At 39.3% G+C, this 18,545-nt stretch overlaps 1 protein-coding gene across 1 annotated transcript in view; it reads right to left on the reverse strand.

Moving 5' to 3' along the window:
- The window catches only part of npas1 (neuronal PAS domain protein 1), a 47,092-nt gene that overhangs the window by 18,312 nt on the left and 10,235 nt on the right, over positions 1–18,545 (reverse strand). Inside the window, exons 2-4 of the mRNA XM_017696848.2 lie at positions 16,563–16,739; positions 9,062–9,300; positions 277–344 (exon numbers count right to left, since the gene is read on the reverse strand). Coding sequence (XP_017552337.1) covers positions 277–344; positions 9,062–9,300; positions 16,563–16,657 — 402 coding nt within the window. The 5' untranslated portion in view covers positions 16,658–16,739. The remainder of the gene's footprint in view (positions 1–276; positions 345–9,061; positions 9,301–16,562; positions 16,740–18,545) is intronic.

The raw sequence follows: 18,545 nt of genomic DNA on the forward strand, positions 1-18,545 counted from the left end.
CGATGGTTGGTCTCTGACTTTTGCACAGTACTGTAAATATTTCTGTTATTATTTTAAATAAACATTTTGTTCTAAATGTTCCTTTAAAGTGTAGGAGTTATCAAGCAAGATCAGGTGATTAAGTTATGTGACAGAAATGAAGTAATAGGCCTATCACAGATTTACAATGAGTAATAGTAAAAGCAAAAACAAAGATTCATGAGAAATGAGTTAGTGTAGACGAATTTAACAGGTGGCAAATAATAAATCAGAGTGCAGTGACAGAGATCAGATTACCTGTAGTAGATGTGCTCCCAGGTGCTGCTCAAATATGTCAGTTGCGAGTGAATGACTACTTCTTCGCACTGCACAGCAAGATGAACACAAAACAACAAGTTATTACCAAAAAATGGACACAGAACTTCTAACACATCTAGTTTAATATTTGTATACTTGTCACAGCTAAAATTATATAGTCAAACTTCATTCAAGCTACATTGGGCAATTCATCTCTACTAATGTTTTGTATCCCATCTCAAATAGTACCTAGAATTCCTTACATATGCTCTCATACACTTTCAAGAACAAAAAGCAAAACAGTCACCAAACAGATAAAAATACTCTTATAGTCTTATAGTACATTGTAGATAACAGTGCACTGCAATGACCATTGTGTGTGCAATACATATATATAAATTTTAATTATAGGTCCACAAAATCAGGCTATACAAGACAGCATGCAACAGAGCCAGTGTGTGTTCTACTAAGATGACTAAAACACATGCTAATTCAGTCTCTTGCTGCAGTGCCATGCTGAGGTGTCTGTCACCACAAAGTAAACAAATTTGAAAATCAGACAAATAACATTCACAGAGCATTTCAAACAAACATGTCTTTTATTTTCCAGTTTGTTAGGACTGCTTTGGTTGCTGTACTCTCAGCAGTTAGTGTGATGGTGCATGTTTGTATGTGTGTTTATTCTGAGGGCAGATTAACAATATGGGTCTAAAATACAGTTGAGTTTCCTCTGGCAGCCCCATTAGCCCTGTAAAATGTGTGTATGTGATTTTTCATCATGTTTTAATGATGAGTGGACCAAAAGAACTCTTAAAAGAAATGATCTTCTCTTGCAAAATTACCTTTTTGTTCTACTGATATATGTTTGTATATGTATATGTAATAATAATGTGCCATTCTTATTTTATTTCACACTGAACTGAAGTCAAAAACAGATTTTCCCTTTCACTTTTAAAAAAATAAAACACAAAACTTTTAAAGATCACCCCCCCCCCCCCCCCCCCCAACACACACACACACACACACACACACACAAATTCATACTCCTGAAGCCAGTGCAGGAGCAGTTGTGGGACAAAGCCATCGTGCCACAGAGAGACTGGGGTCCCCCCTTCTTAGCTCAGAGCAGGAATATCAATGAGCCTACCCATTCACAGCCTGAAAAGGAGCTTCACGCCCAGACCACGACAACCACTGTGTGTGTGTGTGTGTGTGTAGAGGGGTGTGCTACACAGAGCACTACTTGTTCCCCATGGGGCTCACACACATGCTGTCTACTGGAAAGTGTAGGACCCTCCATCTAAACACACAAAATTTGGTTCGTTGCTATGAACAATACTGTGAGCTCTTCTAAAAGGTTTAAAAATGCATTTGTACACTTTAAAGATTATAACTGATTATAAAAATATTTAATAAAATATGCACTTCATTTGCACCCAGAATTCTGGGGTCATTTCCAAATGTAAAAAAATAAAAAATAGCTTGGGGTATTGGTTTTGTCTGTATGTCTTGACTGTGTTTCTCCCATCATATTTGATGAGACTGTGTATGTGTAACAATATTACATCCCATAGGTATTTCATTATGCTATTAATACATGCTTAGTAGTGTAAAGTTATCAGTTTTGGAAACATATATATATATATCTTTACAGGAGAATAAGAAGCCACCTGGAACCAGATGTTTTTCCAACTATATTTTGGCCATTTCTTCTGGTCCTTCCTTTATTAAATTCACAATGTAAATGACAACAAGCATTTTCAAATTATATGAAAAACTGAAAAGCAACAAAAATGGGCATACAAGGTTTTGTTCCGAAAGCAGCAATATGTGTTCCACATGCTTTCTTCTCCTCTCTCTCTTTCTCTCTCTCTCTCTCTCTCTCTCTCACAAATCTCAGTTTATAAAAAGAAAATAGGTCTGTTCATAAAGTAAAATCTATAATTGTAATCAAAGTACAAAGAAAAGAACAATATAGAAGTCTTATAGTACTACAGTGAAGATTATTGCACTTTGTTAGAGGATGAATTTTTTAAGGTGAATGATGAAACATGTTAAGGGTCACACTGACAAACCAAAGTTTGTTGTAGTTCTTCCGTTGCCTGAATAAATATCTCTCTCTCTCTGTCTCTAACTCTCTCACCCTTTCTCTATCCAGCAACCTTTTAACCAAGTTAGGAGGTTACTATGGGAACAGTGACATTGGCCTTTTATTTTGTCTAAGTTTGCTCAATCTAGTCAGGCTGATGGGAATCGTAGGCTGATCTCCTGGCAACTTCTTTACAGACGCCCTCCTCAACCCCCACTCATAGAGGCAGAAAGAGCCTGATAGATCGAGTAAGAGAGAGAGGGAGAAAGTGACTCTAGTCACAACGTCCTTCTCTGGGGCAATTATGCTTTCATTCAGCCTCTCTCCCCTCTCTCCCCTCTTTCTCTCTCTCTCTCTCCCTCTCTCTGACTCTCTCTCACTCTCTCTCCGTCGTAAACTCACTCCTTGCGCGGTCGAACATAATTTGAGTGCAATTAACGTCCCTTAAAAGCCTTCGCCGCTTTAAACGCTGAGCATTAGGGGACAGACAGACATCGAGAGCAGGCGGGAAGGAGACTAGAGAAGTACGGAGAAGGAGAAAAGGCGAGAGAGCAAAAAAGAGAGAGGAGGAAGAGAGAAAAGATGAAGGTCAAAAACAACATAAGGAGACACAGATAGAAAATCCATTCAAAGAGCAAAAGGCAGACAAAACATTCAAACTCATGTTCCACATTAGGGGCAGTTTGAAAAACAGTCCGCACTGACTTCCTTTGTGTGGGTTCTTTATAGTGGGGGGTAAGGAGGCTGCAGGTTAAAGAGGATATAGTGTTTGGAAGAATGTAGTGTGTAAGATGGTGTCTCCCCCAAAGCCTCTGTGTGTGTTATTGTATATCTGCATATATCATTGCATTTAAAGGGCTATAGGTCTGAACATCCTGTATTTAAGCTGTCTATATGTCAATTAGTCTACATTCATTTTACACTGTGTGAACATTATATCACAGAAAGCAAAAATGACTGGACATAAAATATTATTTCATTAATATATCAGTGTGCATGAACACTAAGAACTCTAACTGCAAAGTTAACGTTTTGGAGATTTTGAAGGGTTATACTCCACATACTTATATAAAAACCTCTATATATATTCAAACTGGGCCTCATTGCTTAGGATGCTGCCCCCGCGACCTGAACCCCGGAGAAGCGGAAGATAATGGATGGATGGATGGATGGATGGATATTCAAAATGTAAATAATAAGTACAGTAAGTAAAAATAATAAAATAAGTAACTTTATAGGAGTAGGTAAAACATTGTTTACTTTTAGTGTTTTAATGTAAGTTCAAGCAATTTTGGAGCATTTCTATTGGTTCATTTACCATGGATTTTATACACAACATAGAGGGCGTAGAAAAACAAGGGATGCAGAAAAATAAAGAATGGAAGTACATGTTTTTATTTTTTTTTGGGGGGGGGGGGGCAGTGATTATATATCATTTTGCTAGAGAATAAAAGGGGAGATGCCATCTTCCTGTCACAAAAGAGACTCACTGCCATTACTGCCAACCCCTCTTGTCCTACATTTCTTTGGAAAAAAAAATTGAATATAAAATAAAATGTGACATAACTTTTGCACAAGCCACCTTTTATTTATTTTGTCCAAAATCATTGGACATTTTAATCATGTGCATTAAAATGTGCAGAAGTATGTTCAAATAAAACAAAAAAACATTAGAAACATAATGTTGTGCATCTTAAACAAATTATTTTTGTCTTATCCTCCTCATCCATCATGCCTCTTCTACTGCTCCTCAACTCCCTCTACTCAATTTTTCTCTCTCTCTTTCTCTCTCACGTTCTGTTTCACTCAACCTCTCTCTCTCTCTCATACTCACTCACTTTCTGTCTCACTCAACCCTTCTCTCTCTCTGTCGCTCTCTCACTTCGTGTGAAGGTCATGCAATTGATTTTCCTCTGTCTATTCATTTTTCAAGACTGGCTTTGAAACGTGGGAAGCAGACAAAAGCCAGTCCCCCACTCCACCTCCCTCCCCTCTGCTCTGCTCTTTCTGCCCCCTCCCACCTTACTGGAGCGGGTGAGTGTACGTCTATCTGTGTATGTGTGGAGGGAATACCATTCCACCCATCCCCATGGGGGGCTTCCAGAGCTGCCTCTGGCCAGAGAGGAGAACCAGGGTCCAGTGGAATTACATCCATGCACCATGCCCTGCCCCCTTATGGCTCTACTGCTCTATCAAGGCCTCCACTGAGAACAACTTGTGGCAGGTTAAAGAGGAAAGTCTTATTACAGCTGTACAAGTTGGATTAAAGAAACACTTGCTCCAAAATCGCAGGATTGGCTAAAAATCTTTTAAGGGACTATAACATGGCACTGAATTGCGTTCACTTTTTAAAAGAGTTTGGTGTAGCATGTAAACATTAAACTTTAAAATATACTGTTCTCTTTTCAGTCTATACACTACAAATTAAGTAACAAATAGAGGCAGTTTTCAATTAATTGTTTTTCTTATGTCATGAAAACCAAAGCATTCACCACCTATTCACACACACATACACATACACACACACACACCCACACCCACCCCCCACACACACAACATTATCTAAGCTGCTTATCCTGAGTTGCAGAGGGTACTCAGCGCTCATTGGGCAGAAGGCAAGGAACACCCTAACACCCTAGACAGGTCACCAGTCCATCAAAGGGCAGACACACAAATTCACTCACTCACTTATTCACTCACGTATTCACTCACTTTCACACACACACACACCCACACACACACACACACACACTCCCACACACCCACACACACCCACACCCACACACACACACACACACACACACACACTTGGGGCCACTTTAGCACCTCCAATTTGCCAGTTTTACTATTACAAGATTAATCATAATTGTTCTGCTTTACATCATTTAATATTTAAAAAACAGCAATTTTGATACTTTATTTGTATTATCCCACTACAGCCTAGTCAGGCCCTTTGCAGCTCTAGACTAAAAGATTTTCAAGTTTTTAAAAAAAGACAAGATATTTAGAGCACCTTAAATATGAAATATTTTGGTGAGCCAATACTGTGTAGCAGTGGAAGAGTTTCTCTGTCTTTCTGCTATTCCTACAAGCTGATAAAAGGTAGAGAAAAGCTTAATTCACCTGAAATTAATAAAATGATTATAACAAGCATGCATGACTATGGTTAAAATTATATAAAAAGAAACTGAGGTAAACAATAAAGTTATTCACAGGTTAGGGGACATGAAGAAGATTACATTTTACTAGGCACTACCAAGGCGCTACTAATTAATTGGACATTAATTAGACCTGTACTCTGGCCACTGCTCTGGCCTCAGACATCAATGAGAGAGAATACTGATTCACTGCTGTAAATAAGAAGATGTTTTACTCTTTTGTGCATTTGAATGATCTAAATAAGGCAGGCTGCATTATTTGATGGCCTCCATGTTGCTTAAACTAGCACTGACTCATGAAGGTTTGACCCCCCCCCATATTACATAATATATATTTTATAATTTAATATTAATATGAATTAAAGTTACATAACATTCATATAACAATATAAATACTAACATCATTATTTATACTAATACTATAAACATGGCTTTTTATTTTCATTATTCTCCAGTGTAAATATTCTCAATATTCTCAGTCCCTCTTCCTACTTGCACACAGACGGGCAGATAGACAGATAGACAGACAGACACACCCCTATATCATAGTCTCCCACACTCACAGGCCCACAGGTGCTGTGTACCTCCATTCACACACTCTGATTCCCTCTTTCACAAACACATACGCACACACACATGCAACCGCACGACTAATTATAGCTGAGCTGTTTCCCCTCAGTAATAATAGCAATTAGGCAACCCTTGTAATTACGCTCTGCTCGTTATATAGTTAATTTCTGTAATTACAAATCGCGCCGACAATTTCCTCCTCTTTTTGTGTGCCTTCTCTTTCTCTCTGGTCAGAGAGTTTGTAACATTTTTTGAACAAGAGACAGAGTGCTAGAGAGAGAGAAGGAGAGATGGGGGAGGAGAGAGAGCCAGAGAGAGAGGTAAAAGAGCAAGTAAGAGAGGAGAATAAAAGAGAAATAAAGAATGAGAGAAAGAAAGGCAGAGTAAAAGAGAGAGAAACAGAAGAAAAAGACAGTGAAGGAAAGAGAAGTAAAAGACAGAGGGGTGTTTAAGAGAGACAGAGAAGAGAGTGAAAGAGGGAGAGAGAGAGAGAGAGAGAGAGAGAGAGAGAGAGAGAGAGTAGCAGTGTGGAGGAGAAGAAACGCCCCACTATTTTAGTAGCAGTGAGGTGCTTTGATGCAGCAGATGTAATGAGGCTCACACACAGGCTAAAACACAGCTACTGCTCTTAAATAGACTCCTCCGGTCCAGCCACTTGTTAACAAGCTTCAGAGAGGACTTTGCCTGTTTTGTCTGGCTGCTCACACAAAAATCCTCACACAGGAAGCAGCTAATTGGCTCTTAGATCTATTGTTCACTTTACAACTGAGGCGAGTCTCACAGAGCATGAAACGAACAATGGCCTGAATTGGAGAAACCCATGATGCCCTGGACTCAAATAGGTCCAAAATGACTCATCAAATATAGAAAAGACTAGAAAATCATGAATATGCATTTGGATGACAACACAGTGGCTCTGATTTTGGCCCCCAAAAATCAATGTGATGGAGTCAACTATATATTTTTTTGCACCACTAAAAGATTGAATCAGCAAATGGGTTATTTCAGATGAGCATACTTAGCTCTGCATGACTGCAAGTGATTACTCCTGTGGTGCAATCTCAATTACTTTTCTCACTCTGTGTGGGCATGTATATGTGTATATGTGTGTGTGGGCGTGTGTGTATGTGTGTGTGTGTGTGTGTGTGTGTGTGTGTGTGTGTGAACCCATCTCCTGCTCTTCTGCCCCTCAATTTTCAAAGTGAAAGTTTCCCCAATGACATACACAGGCGACCTATAAGACAATAATAGACTATTCCATTTAAATTCATAATTTAAATTAATAACGCATTTGTATTCATCGACAGGCTGCCACTGTCATGTTAGAATTGAGCTTGGCCTGAGCTCGCTCTCAACCACCTCCTCTGTTAATAGCACTCTCATATGTGAATTGACTCTGTGATTGATGCTGATGTCAATAAGGGCCTTGTGCACGTCACAATATCAAACAAAAATCAGCAAATTCTCTTTGTTTTACTCTATATAACTGGGATGTTTTCCATCCTCCCTTAATTCTTTCAATTTAAATGGCTACTTATCTTCTTGAACCTATCAGTTATTTCTTTTTTATATTTTCATATTAGTCCAAACACATTATGTAACAGTTTAATTTCATTCACTTGAGACATTGAGACAGTTGTAAGACAGATAAATCTCTTCGCCAACACAGTCTAGCTACAACAACAGCTCACGGTTGGATACTGACCTCCAAGGAAGATGGATGGATGATGGAGTTTCTTACTGACAGGAAATCAGCTGTGGTGATGTCAATAGGTGAAATGCATCAAAGTATTACTTTAAATAGTTTTAGGACGTCTGCATTAAACATATTAATTGGGAGGCAGTTCAGTTGATTGGAAAAGTAGAATAGTTTCAGTTTTGACAAGGCTAAAGTTTCTATTCCACCTTTCCACCTTTCCTTAACTGCTGCACCACTTAAGTTGGAACAGGGTAATTTGAAGAAGAAGCAGGTGAAAAAGAAGCTGACTTCAGCTTTGTGACTTTTTAGTGTTTGACATTTTCTGGTTGCAAATTAAACAAATATGTCTGTACTGCTTTGATGACCAGCAGTCCAATCTTCAAGATTAAAGTGTGAATTAGCAGTTAAACATGAAATCCAAAATTTAAGACCATTTACGTATTTAGGTTTATTTCAGGTTAGAGGCTTCTTTCAATGCAAAGGAGGATTATATGTTTTTACCTAAAAATCTAATTCTGCTGTGGAGCCACAACAGGGCAGTAGAAGTTGCCGACACCTGAACTAGTCCGAAAATTTGAATCTGCATTTTGCTTAACTTTCTCCTCAATTAAGTCATTATTGGTTCCAGCCTTATCACAAGATGCTCCCAGGCTGGGAGAGTGAAGGCTAGCACATGCTTCACATGAAGTGCCACCACATCTTTTCAAACTGCTCCTAATCCAACAACACTGGACAGCTCAACATGCTTGGATGAGAATGCAAACTGATGTACTCTCTGTTATGTCAGCTAACAGAGGCCTGCACTGGCTGGCATTACACCGAGTAAAGACAGGAGAGGGAGGGCCATCGCACCCACTCAGAAAGAGCAAGACTATACTCTATAAATATACTCTGTTGGACTCCCAGTAACAAATGGCTGTGGGATCAAACTTGTGACCTTCCCAAAAAAGGAATGAGACAGTTGCATCACTCGAAAGCTAAATTCTAATTCATTCTAACATTGGACATTAGCGTGTTTAGTCATTTTTCTACATTTTCATTTCATTCAGTGGCCTGTCTCTATTTAGTCATGAATAAGAATTTCTGTCTCTATGTAGCTATGAATAATGAATAATCTGAAGGAAGATGTATTGAGATTTTCTATATGGTTAGTTTACAAAAAACAAAACATCAGAACTTTGGTTTAAATAATAACATTTTGAAAGTTGTTGTGATTGAACTCAATTCAGAAGTCATTTTAATGGACCTCTTTGCTTAATGAATGCTCACCCTTGTTGCAATTATTCTCCCCTTCCAGCAGGGGGCTCCAGGGGGGGTCTCCCTGGCTGGCAAAGTGTCTCATGTGCAGGTAGCTGATGGTCAGCCTGATGACAGAGGCCTTGTCTAGCTGGCTGGTGATGGCACCTGGGAGAGGAAGCATCTTGGCCAGCTCAAAAAACTCAAAGTTTTCTTTCCCACGACGAGATCGTGCTGCATTTCGAGACTTCTCCTTACGCAGGTTTTGTAAGCTGAGAGGAAAAGGAAAGTGGAAAATACACAAATAGGGAGAGTGTATAAATACAGTGGGGCAAAAAAGTATTTAGTCAGCTACTGATTGTGCAAGTTCCCCTACTTAGAAAGATGAGAGAGGTCTGTAATTTTCATCATAGGTACACTTCAACTATGAGAGACAAAATGAGAAAAAAATTCAGGAAATCACATTGTAGGATTTTTAAAGAATTTATTTGTAAATTATGGTGGAAAATAATTATTTGGTCATCCACAAACAAGCAAGATATCTGACTCTCACAGACCTGTAACTTCTTCTTTAAGAAGCTCTTCTGTCCTCCACTCATTACCTGTATGAATGGCACCTGTTTGACCTCGTTATCTGTATAAAAGACACCTGTCCACAGCCTCAAACAGTCAGACTCCAAACTTAACAATGGCCAAGACCAAATAGCTGTCGAAGGACACCAGGAAGAAAATTGTAGACCTGCACCAGGCTGGGAAGAGTGAATCTACAATAGGCAAGCAGGTTTGTGTGAATAAATCAACTGTGGGAGCAATTGTAAGAAAATGGAAGACATACAAGACCATTGGTAATCTCCCTCGATCTGGGGCCCCATGCAAGATCTCATCCCATGGGGTCAAAATGATCATGAGAACGGTGAACAAAAGTCCCAGAACTACACGGAGGGACCTGATGAATGATCTGCAGAGAGCTGGGACCAAAGTAACAAAGGCTACCCTCAGTAACACACTACGCCAAGAGGGACTCAAATCCTGCAGTGCCAGGCGTGTCCTCCTGCTTAAGCCAGTACATGTCCAGGCCCATCTGAAGTTTGCCAGAGAGCATATGAATGATCCAGAAGAGGACTGGGAGAATATCATGTGGTCAGATGAAATCAAAATAGAACTTTTTGGTAAAAACTCAACTCGTCGTGTTTGGAGGAAGAAGAATGCTGAGTTGCATCCATACCTACTGTGAAGAATGAGGTTGGAAACATCATGCTTTGGAGCTGTTTTTCTGCAAAGGGGACAGGATGACTGATCCATGTTTAAGAGAAGAATGAATGGGGCAATGTATTGTGAGATTTTAAGTCAAAACCTCCTTCCATCAGTGAGAGCATTAAAGATGGAACGTGCCTGGGTCTTCCAGCATGACAATGATCCCAAACACACCACTCGGGCAAAGAAGGAGTGGCTCCGTAACAAGCATTTCAAGGTCCTGGAGTGGCCTAGCCATTCTCCAGACCTCAACCCCATAGAAAATTTGTGGAGGGAGTTGAAAGTCCATGTTGCCAGGCGACAGCCCCAAAACATCACTGCTCTAGAGGAGATCTGCAGGAGGAATGGGCCAAAATACCAGCTACAGTGTGTGCAAATCTGGTGAAGACTTGCAGGAAACGTTTGACCTCTGTCATTGCCAAGAAAGGTTATGTTACAAAGTACTGAGTTGAACTTTTGTTATTAACCAAATACTTATTTTCCACCATAATTTACAAATAAATTCTTTAAAAATCCTACAATGTGATTTCCTGGATTTTTTTTCTCATATTCTCTCATAGTTGAAGTGTACCTATGATGAAAATTACAGACCTCTCTCATCTTCATAAGTAGGAGAACTTGCACAATCAGTGGCTGACTAAATACTTTTTTGCCCCACTGTATGATTAGTGCATGATATTAAAGCATAATGTCATTTGTTTTAGTACTGAACTCAAAAAGACCACATCTTTGTGGTTATTTCATATACTAAAAGTAAAGCATCTTAAATTTGCAATATTCTTCACATTTTCCACTACAGGAGAGTTGATTCCAGCTCAGTGGTATGTCTCCCAAGAGCCAAAATCTGAATGGCTGACTTTAAAAACACCATCCTCTGTGGACAAATTACATGTGGAGACAGGTTTAAACTCTGTCCAATTGTTCAACCATATCTTGTGTACTTGCTGTTATAAATGTTCTTTTAATAATTCCTTATTTCAAAATCACTTCAGAATGCCACATACAGATAAATGAAAGCAAAAAAACAGAAAAGGTATCAAGATGTACACCTCTAATACTTTTCCAGATATTCTAGCCTTCTTCTGCTTTCCATGTTTTGAAAGAAGCTTACACCCCCACAATTCCTCTGAGCTAAGTGGCACTCTGACCTGCATTCCCCTGCCAAGCAAGGCCATGGCAGGGAGATCAATGCTGTGAGAGCACAGCTAACCTTCAGTGGCAGAAAGGGAATGATCAGCCTGTTCACTGCCTCTTTCCATCAGCTGTGCAGTTCTCCAGCCTTGCAGGCAGGCAGTACAGGCCTAAGATTACTTTAGCATGTTAGCATTTACTGGCATTAGATCAGGAGGTGATAGGAGAGGCTGAGCTGGGATTTCAGCTAGGCTGGAGGATCTTATTTATGTATTTCATTTTTTTTTACAATTTAATAGTAAGTCATATCAAATTTCAGATTTTGCTAAATAAAATCAAATTCTAATCAAATTATTGTGAAGTCAAACCTTTTTTGACTTTCCAAGGTAGTAAAAATTAATTCTATTCAGGTGTGTCTCAAGGTTTGGGTTTTGTATTAGACTAGTGATCTTGGAAAACATTCTGTGAAAGGTTGATGTCAGGGAGAATATTTGCCACATTGACAATATTCTGGGAGAATATTTGCCACATTATGTCTTCAGGGACAATATCATATGCTAGATTAATGTTCTGAAGGAATATTCCATGCTAGGCAAAGTTCTGTGAGAACGTTCTACGCTGTGCCATTGCTCTGCGAGAATGTTTTTGTGCTAAGATATTGTTCTGAGAGAATGTTACATGCTAATATTCTACTGGAATATTCCGTGCTTGGCTAATACTATTGAAGAATTTCCTGTGCTAGACTAATGTTCTGAAGAAGCATTCCATGCCAGGCTCTATGATATGCTAAAGTTCTGGGAGAATGTTCTAGTGTTCCAGAGAATGTTTTGCTAGGCTAATGCTCTGAGATAATTTTATGTGCTAAGCTAATGTCTAGAGAGACTGATCTGTGCTAGGCTTATGCTCTGCCAGAATATTCTGTGCTTGGTTAATGTCCTGGGAGACTGTTCAAAGCTAAGCTAAGGTTCTGGAAGAATGTTTGCCATATTGATTCTTCAGGAAGAATGTCATAGGCTAATGTTCTGAAGGAATGTTCCATGCTAGCCAAAGTTCTGTGAGAATGTTTTATGCTATGACATTGCTCAGGGATATGGTTTCTATGCTAAGACAATGTTCTGAGAGAATGTCAGATAGTAGGATAATGTTCTAGGAGAATTTTCTGTACTAAGCTTATGTTCCAAAGGAATGTTCTGGGCTAAGCAGGGAGAATATTCTATGGTATGCTAGTGCTCTGGGATAATGTTCTGTGCTATGCTAAAGTTCTTTGAGAATGTTCTAGTGTTCTGGGAGAATTCTGTACTAGGCTAATGCTTTAATGGAATTTTCTATGCCATGAGAATGTCTTGGGAGACTGATTTGTGTGCTTGGCTAATACTCTTGAAGAATTTTCTGTGCTAGGCTAATGTCCTGGGAGATTGTTCTGTGCTACACTAATGTTCTGGGAGAAAACAGAGGTTGAGCTCTTTTCACAGCTCTCCCTCTTGGCCTATGAGCCTCCAGTCTTGATTGAGGGATCAATGGGGGGAAGGGAGCGCCTGAGAGTTGGGCCAGGTAGCCTGTCGCTCTGATTGGGTATCGACTCGCCCTCAATAGGGCCTGAGTGGTGGAATTATGTTGTCACGGCGACTCCACAATTTGTGTCTATGCTGGAAGAAAGAGCCGACGTCAACCCCCCCCACCCATGTCTGTGACATTGATTCTCCTTCCGGGGGGCTGCAGACATGTAACAGCAAAGAGGGAGGGGAGGAATTCAGAGAAGATGATTGTGTGTGTGCGAATAAGAAAGAGAGAGAGAGAGAGTGAAAAAGAGAGGGAGAGATGGAAAGCATGTGTGTAAATGTGTGAATGTGTGTATAGACAAGGAAAGAAAAATGAAATTGCCTAAAAGCCTTCTATAAAAAAGCCTGTTCTGCAAAGTGAAAAAAATCCTGGTTTATTTATTTACACCAGCCTGGGCATGTTTTAAAATCGAAATATGTGTAAAGGATGCCAAGTGTATGTGTCCATGTGAGCGTATGTGTCCATGTGTGTCTATTAACCCATGTATGATTTCCTTGATTAGTGATCTGTCTGTTGTCCTGTGTTTTCTCACCGCCTGTAAAGCAGTGTTCCGTGTGAGAGAGCCTTTTAGACCATCTCATTATTATACTGGAACGACCCTGGAGAGGCACAATCAATACTGTGCCATTGATTCTGCTTAGTTTTATATCCACCTACAGATGAGCAGACATTAATAATTCCACTGAAATTTAGTTAATCTTCCACTAATGGAACCAAACACACAGTCTGGAGAGTATGCGGAACAATTTGTGCAGGGACGTGCGTTTACAATCAGACACACACACACACACACACACACACACACACACACACACACACACACACACACACACACACACACACACACCGACATACACACACACACATCACACACATATACACTTGCATTGAAGGGCTCATATATTTCTTGTATATGTTAATTATTCTTGTAATTTAACTTTACATGACCATTTACTTCTCTTTATCCCTGAGAATTAAACAGGCTGTTTTTTTCCTCTGGCTTTAAGTCTGATATAAGCAAATCACCTCTGTTCTGATTGGCTGCCATGTATTGTGCCTAATTTGAAAAGCATTAGAAACTGAAACACCTCTTATAACTTGAATATGAATGGGCAGGGCTAAATTGTACTGCTGCAGGCTGAGTAGGTCAATATGTATGTAATAGTGTTTTTGTGATCTCACAGAAACAGTAAATTCCAAACAAACTGCTTTTGCAATTTATTTTTCATATGTAGATTGTATGGAGTAACTTTAACACTTAGTGTATTATATTAAACTTTTTTATGTAAGAAAAATGGGTCTTTAAAACATGGTCATGGTTTGATGTGTCTTGACACATGATTGTTATGTATGGAGTGTAGCCTATTGTGTAAGCATGTGTATTTTCTCCCACATAGAGGTCTACTTTGATCAAAGCTCCTTGTGTCATTCAGTGCTGTTTTAATGAGGCACCACTTTTTGTTATTATGGTGGTTATTAATGTGATTATGCTCAAAAGCTGCAGGACAAGCTTCCAGTTAGGTGAGTAAACCCTGATTGTCCATTAGCAGCATCCTGAGAGCAGCTATTGTCAGACTCACCAAGCCTTCTTATGAAAGACTTGCAGTGTTTTTTAAACTCCAGTTTTTTAAACTCCAGTTTAATGTGAATTCTTTTCTCCAGCGCTGACTCTAATTTAGGTATAGCCTGTATTATGTATTTCTACCGTTTTCATATTGATGTTGCTGTAACAATTATTTCTCACTCAAACCAGGGGCAGTTTTTGCGCTAGGCAAAGGTAGGCAGCTGCCTAGGGCCCCCACGCACCAAGCACCTCATGACAATACAATTTAGATATACTAGATTTTAAATAATACTGATGTTCAATAATTTTTTTCCATTTCAAAAATAACTGGTAGCTGTGATTGTAGCAGTCATTTCAATACAGCCCTGTCCATGGTTATAATGGATTACTTCATGTTGTTACCTGATGATAAAACTGCATAAAGATAAACTGGTTTAAACAAGACAATTAAGCTATGAACTACATTAGGAAAAGGATGTTCTTCTGTGTGACTTTCTGGGTGTTGAGAAAGAAAGTTCAATTAAGGCCTTCAAGCTCGCCAGAGAAACTTTAAAAAAAAAAAAAAAGTTTGTTGCTTTACTCCCAAAGTTAATTTCATTTTTTTCAGTCAGAACACATTGCTGCACAGGCTCAGCAGACCATACATAATGCTAGCATTAATGTTAGAACAGATAGCTCCAGTGTTGTGATAATTGCTCAAAAAAGTAGTCTATCATAAGTTACTAATTACTTCCCTCAATATGTAATGTAATTATGTTACTTATTACTTTATGGAAAATGTAATCTCATTGCACAATATTTTACTTCTAGATTACTCGGTTAGGGATCTAGCCTCATGACCGGAAGGTCGCCGGTTCGATCCCCAGAGCTGACAGCACATGACTGAGGTGTCCTTGAGCAAGACACCTAACCCCCAACTGCTCCCCGGGCGCTGCGGATTGGGCTGCCCACCGCTCCGGGCAAGTGTGCTCACTGCCCCCTAGTGTGTGTGTGCTCACCAGTGTGTATGTGGTGTTTCACTTCACGGATGGGTTAAATGCAGAGTTGAAATTTCCCTATTGTGGGACTAATAAGGGTCACTTAATCTTAATCGCACTGTGTTGGCAGATAATTTAACTTGTTTCAAGCATCATTTCTTAAAACAAGCAAAATAATCTAACAATACAGTAAGATCACTTAATTAAACATTTCTAGTAAAAAGTAGATAATCTTACTATTTTTTGAAGTGTAGTTGTATCACTTAGGAGCCCATAGCCTCAACTAATTAAAAAAATATGCATTCAAGGACCCCAATTTTTTGCATAGAGTCCCAGTGTTATTAAATCCACCCCTGCTTGTAGCTCATTGAAACAAGTGAAAATTCAGTTGAAAGGCCAGGTTCTAAAGTTTGTCAGTAGATGTAATTCATTATGCATGGCAAATTCCACCCCTCTCCTCTTCCACCTTAAGCTTGTCTCCTCTTCAACCTTAAGTTCCACCCCCTTGTTATCCTGTTCACCTGTGTCTTGTGTATGTACATCGCGTTTAGCTTCTTGTCTACAGTGGTCATTTCTGTTTCGTTTCCCGCAGTCTGCTGGTCTGTCTTTTCATTAGTGTTATTCCTACAGTTGGAATATGTTCATGCCTCGTGTGACTATTTCTACCATTTAATATGAAGAGATTTTTTATTCCAATCCATTTTGGACCATTTCTATTGGTCCATTTAACATGAAATGTATAAATGTGTTCAAATGATGCATACATACATACATACATACATACATACATACATACATCAGACATATATACATAAATAAATGTCATACAAAAACACAATATGCAAATTATAAGTGTATTTGTTAGGAACCGTGGGCCCCTATACAGGCCCTCATAGTTTAAGAGGTTAAACCGAAGTGAAGAGCAGGCATCTCTTTTCAAATATGTCACATAAACATGAGTATTTGTGATATATATGTGATGACATTATGCATGAAATAAGCTTGTTTGAAGATCTTTGTGTTTGTCAGTATGTGTGTGTGAGCTCACCAGGGCAGGGTGGGTGGTTTGGCGAGGAGTCCTTGCAGGAAATCCCACTCCACACTCACACACTTCCCCTCAGTGACGAACGGCATGGCTGCCATGGCGCTCCTGCATGCAGGGCTGCCTCTAACGCAGGCTGCGACTGGCCGAGGCTATGTCAGACCCAGACCTCCCGCAGAGGGGCTGTGCAGATGAGAAGAGGGGGAGAAAAGAGAGAAATGTAAGCCAATTGAGTCAGTGGTACTTTATATCTCATCTGTTTTTTTGCGTCCCTGAGTCATACAACTGCCAAATAAACATTAAAAGAAGCAGCCTACCTGGGCTGACAGCTGTGTGTTGATTTCTATCCTATAGTTTTGTTTTCATACAATAAAGCTCACCTTTCGACTCATTACAGTACTTTTTATGATAGAATGTTAACCTTAAATCAGGGAATCAGTTTCCTAAACTCTTGTAAATCCACAAAAATGTTTTGAATACCACTGAGACTGGTGGGCTAATTATTTGGAATAACTTGTAATGTATTTGAAAATCTTAAACTAGACAAAAGTATAGATTAATATTTTTATTTGATCATTCAGATTGTACATCAAGTTATCATTTAATCAATCCTGAAAAAAAATGGTTCTTCAAATAATGATAACTTCATACTGAATGTTCTACAGCTTGATCAGTCATTTTATAGTTATTCACAGCTATTCACAGTTCATTATTCTGGACATTTGTAAATGTTTACAACTTTATATAATTTATTTGAAACCCAAGAAGTTTTTCTAGTATACCTCTAGAGCATCATAATACTTATTCATCGTCATGTATAGCTAGATTTTAAATGATTGAAAATATTGCATAGTAGTGCATGTATGCACACACACACACACACACACACACAAATCTGTTTCAGTTCCCAGTGTTTCCAGTGCCATTTGGCTGGAATCCCCAGTGTTTGGCTGCTCCGTTCCTTTGACATTTAAAGGGCCGGTGTGCCCTCCAGCAGCCTGGTGTCGTCCCCTCCAGCCCCTGCTGCCCTCTGGCCGGCCCTCAGTGCCACTCAGCACTATCGTTGATCTAAACCATTCTGGCACTGTGCCCTACACTTACATCACCTCTCTGACCTTACCTGGCACACCACACACACAAACACACGCTCAGACATCCAGAATGACCTCAGTGTGAGTCGATGCCACCTATGACCTGACATTCAACCCAGATAAACCAGCATTAGCAGCTGCTTAACCTTGGACTATCAGCTTCATCAGGACTCACTATGGCTTAGGCTGTGAGTGAGAAAGTAATGTGGATCCATATCATCTGCTATAGTATAATATCAAATGTACAGTTTCTGATACTGAATGATTTACTGTTTATTGCTCACAGTATGTCATACAGACAGAAAACAAGTCCAGAAGAGATTACAGAACAGCTCAATGCTGTTTAAGGCAAGTGAGTGATGACACGTAGCTGTGCAGTTTATGGCTATAAGCTTCTAGTACTTGTTAGTTGCATTAGCCTCATGGCTCCAGCGCAAACTAAAGAGGCAGACTCTTGATATCAGTGTGCCTCTTTAGTTTGACTATATTACATGTAAAGAAAATTTTAAACTTTATTATTACAAAATTACAGCCCTCATTTAAGTAATTTCAAGTCAAAATGGTTATTCGTTTCTCTGGATGTATTTCTGCGAAGATTATCTACATAAAATAATCCACTTGCATAGGGAATGAGGAGGTTAAAGAAAATAAGTGAAAAATGTTCTAAAAAAGATATAGAGAAAATGGACTCAACTGACAAACAACTGTCAAAACTCTTTTCATCTGATAAACAGCTTTTATCTGAGAAAGAGGAGAAAATGAAGCTCCACTCTTCACATCTGAAAAAATCCACAGGGTTTCTGTCCATCCTTTCACTGTGAGAAACCAAGTCAAGAAGCCTGTACTAGGAAAAGGAAATAGACAAAAAAAATCAAATCCAACAAAGGAGCTGCTTGTG

This window comes from Pygocentrus nattereri, chromosome 17 (genome assembly GCF_015220715.1).
Source record: "Pygocentrus nattereri isolate fPygNat1 chromosome 17, fPygNat1.pri, whole genome shotgun sequence".
Taxonomy (NCBI): Eukaryota; Metazoa; Chordata; class Actinopteri; order Characiformes; family Serrasalmidae; genus Pygocentrus; species Pygocentrus nattereri.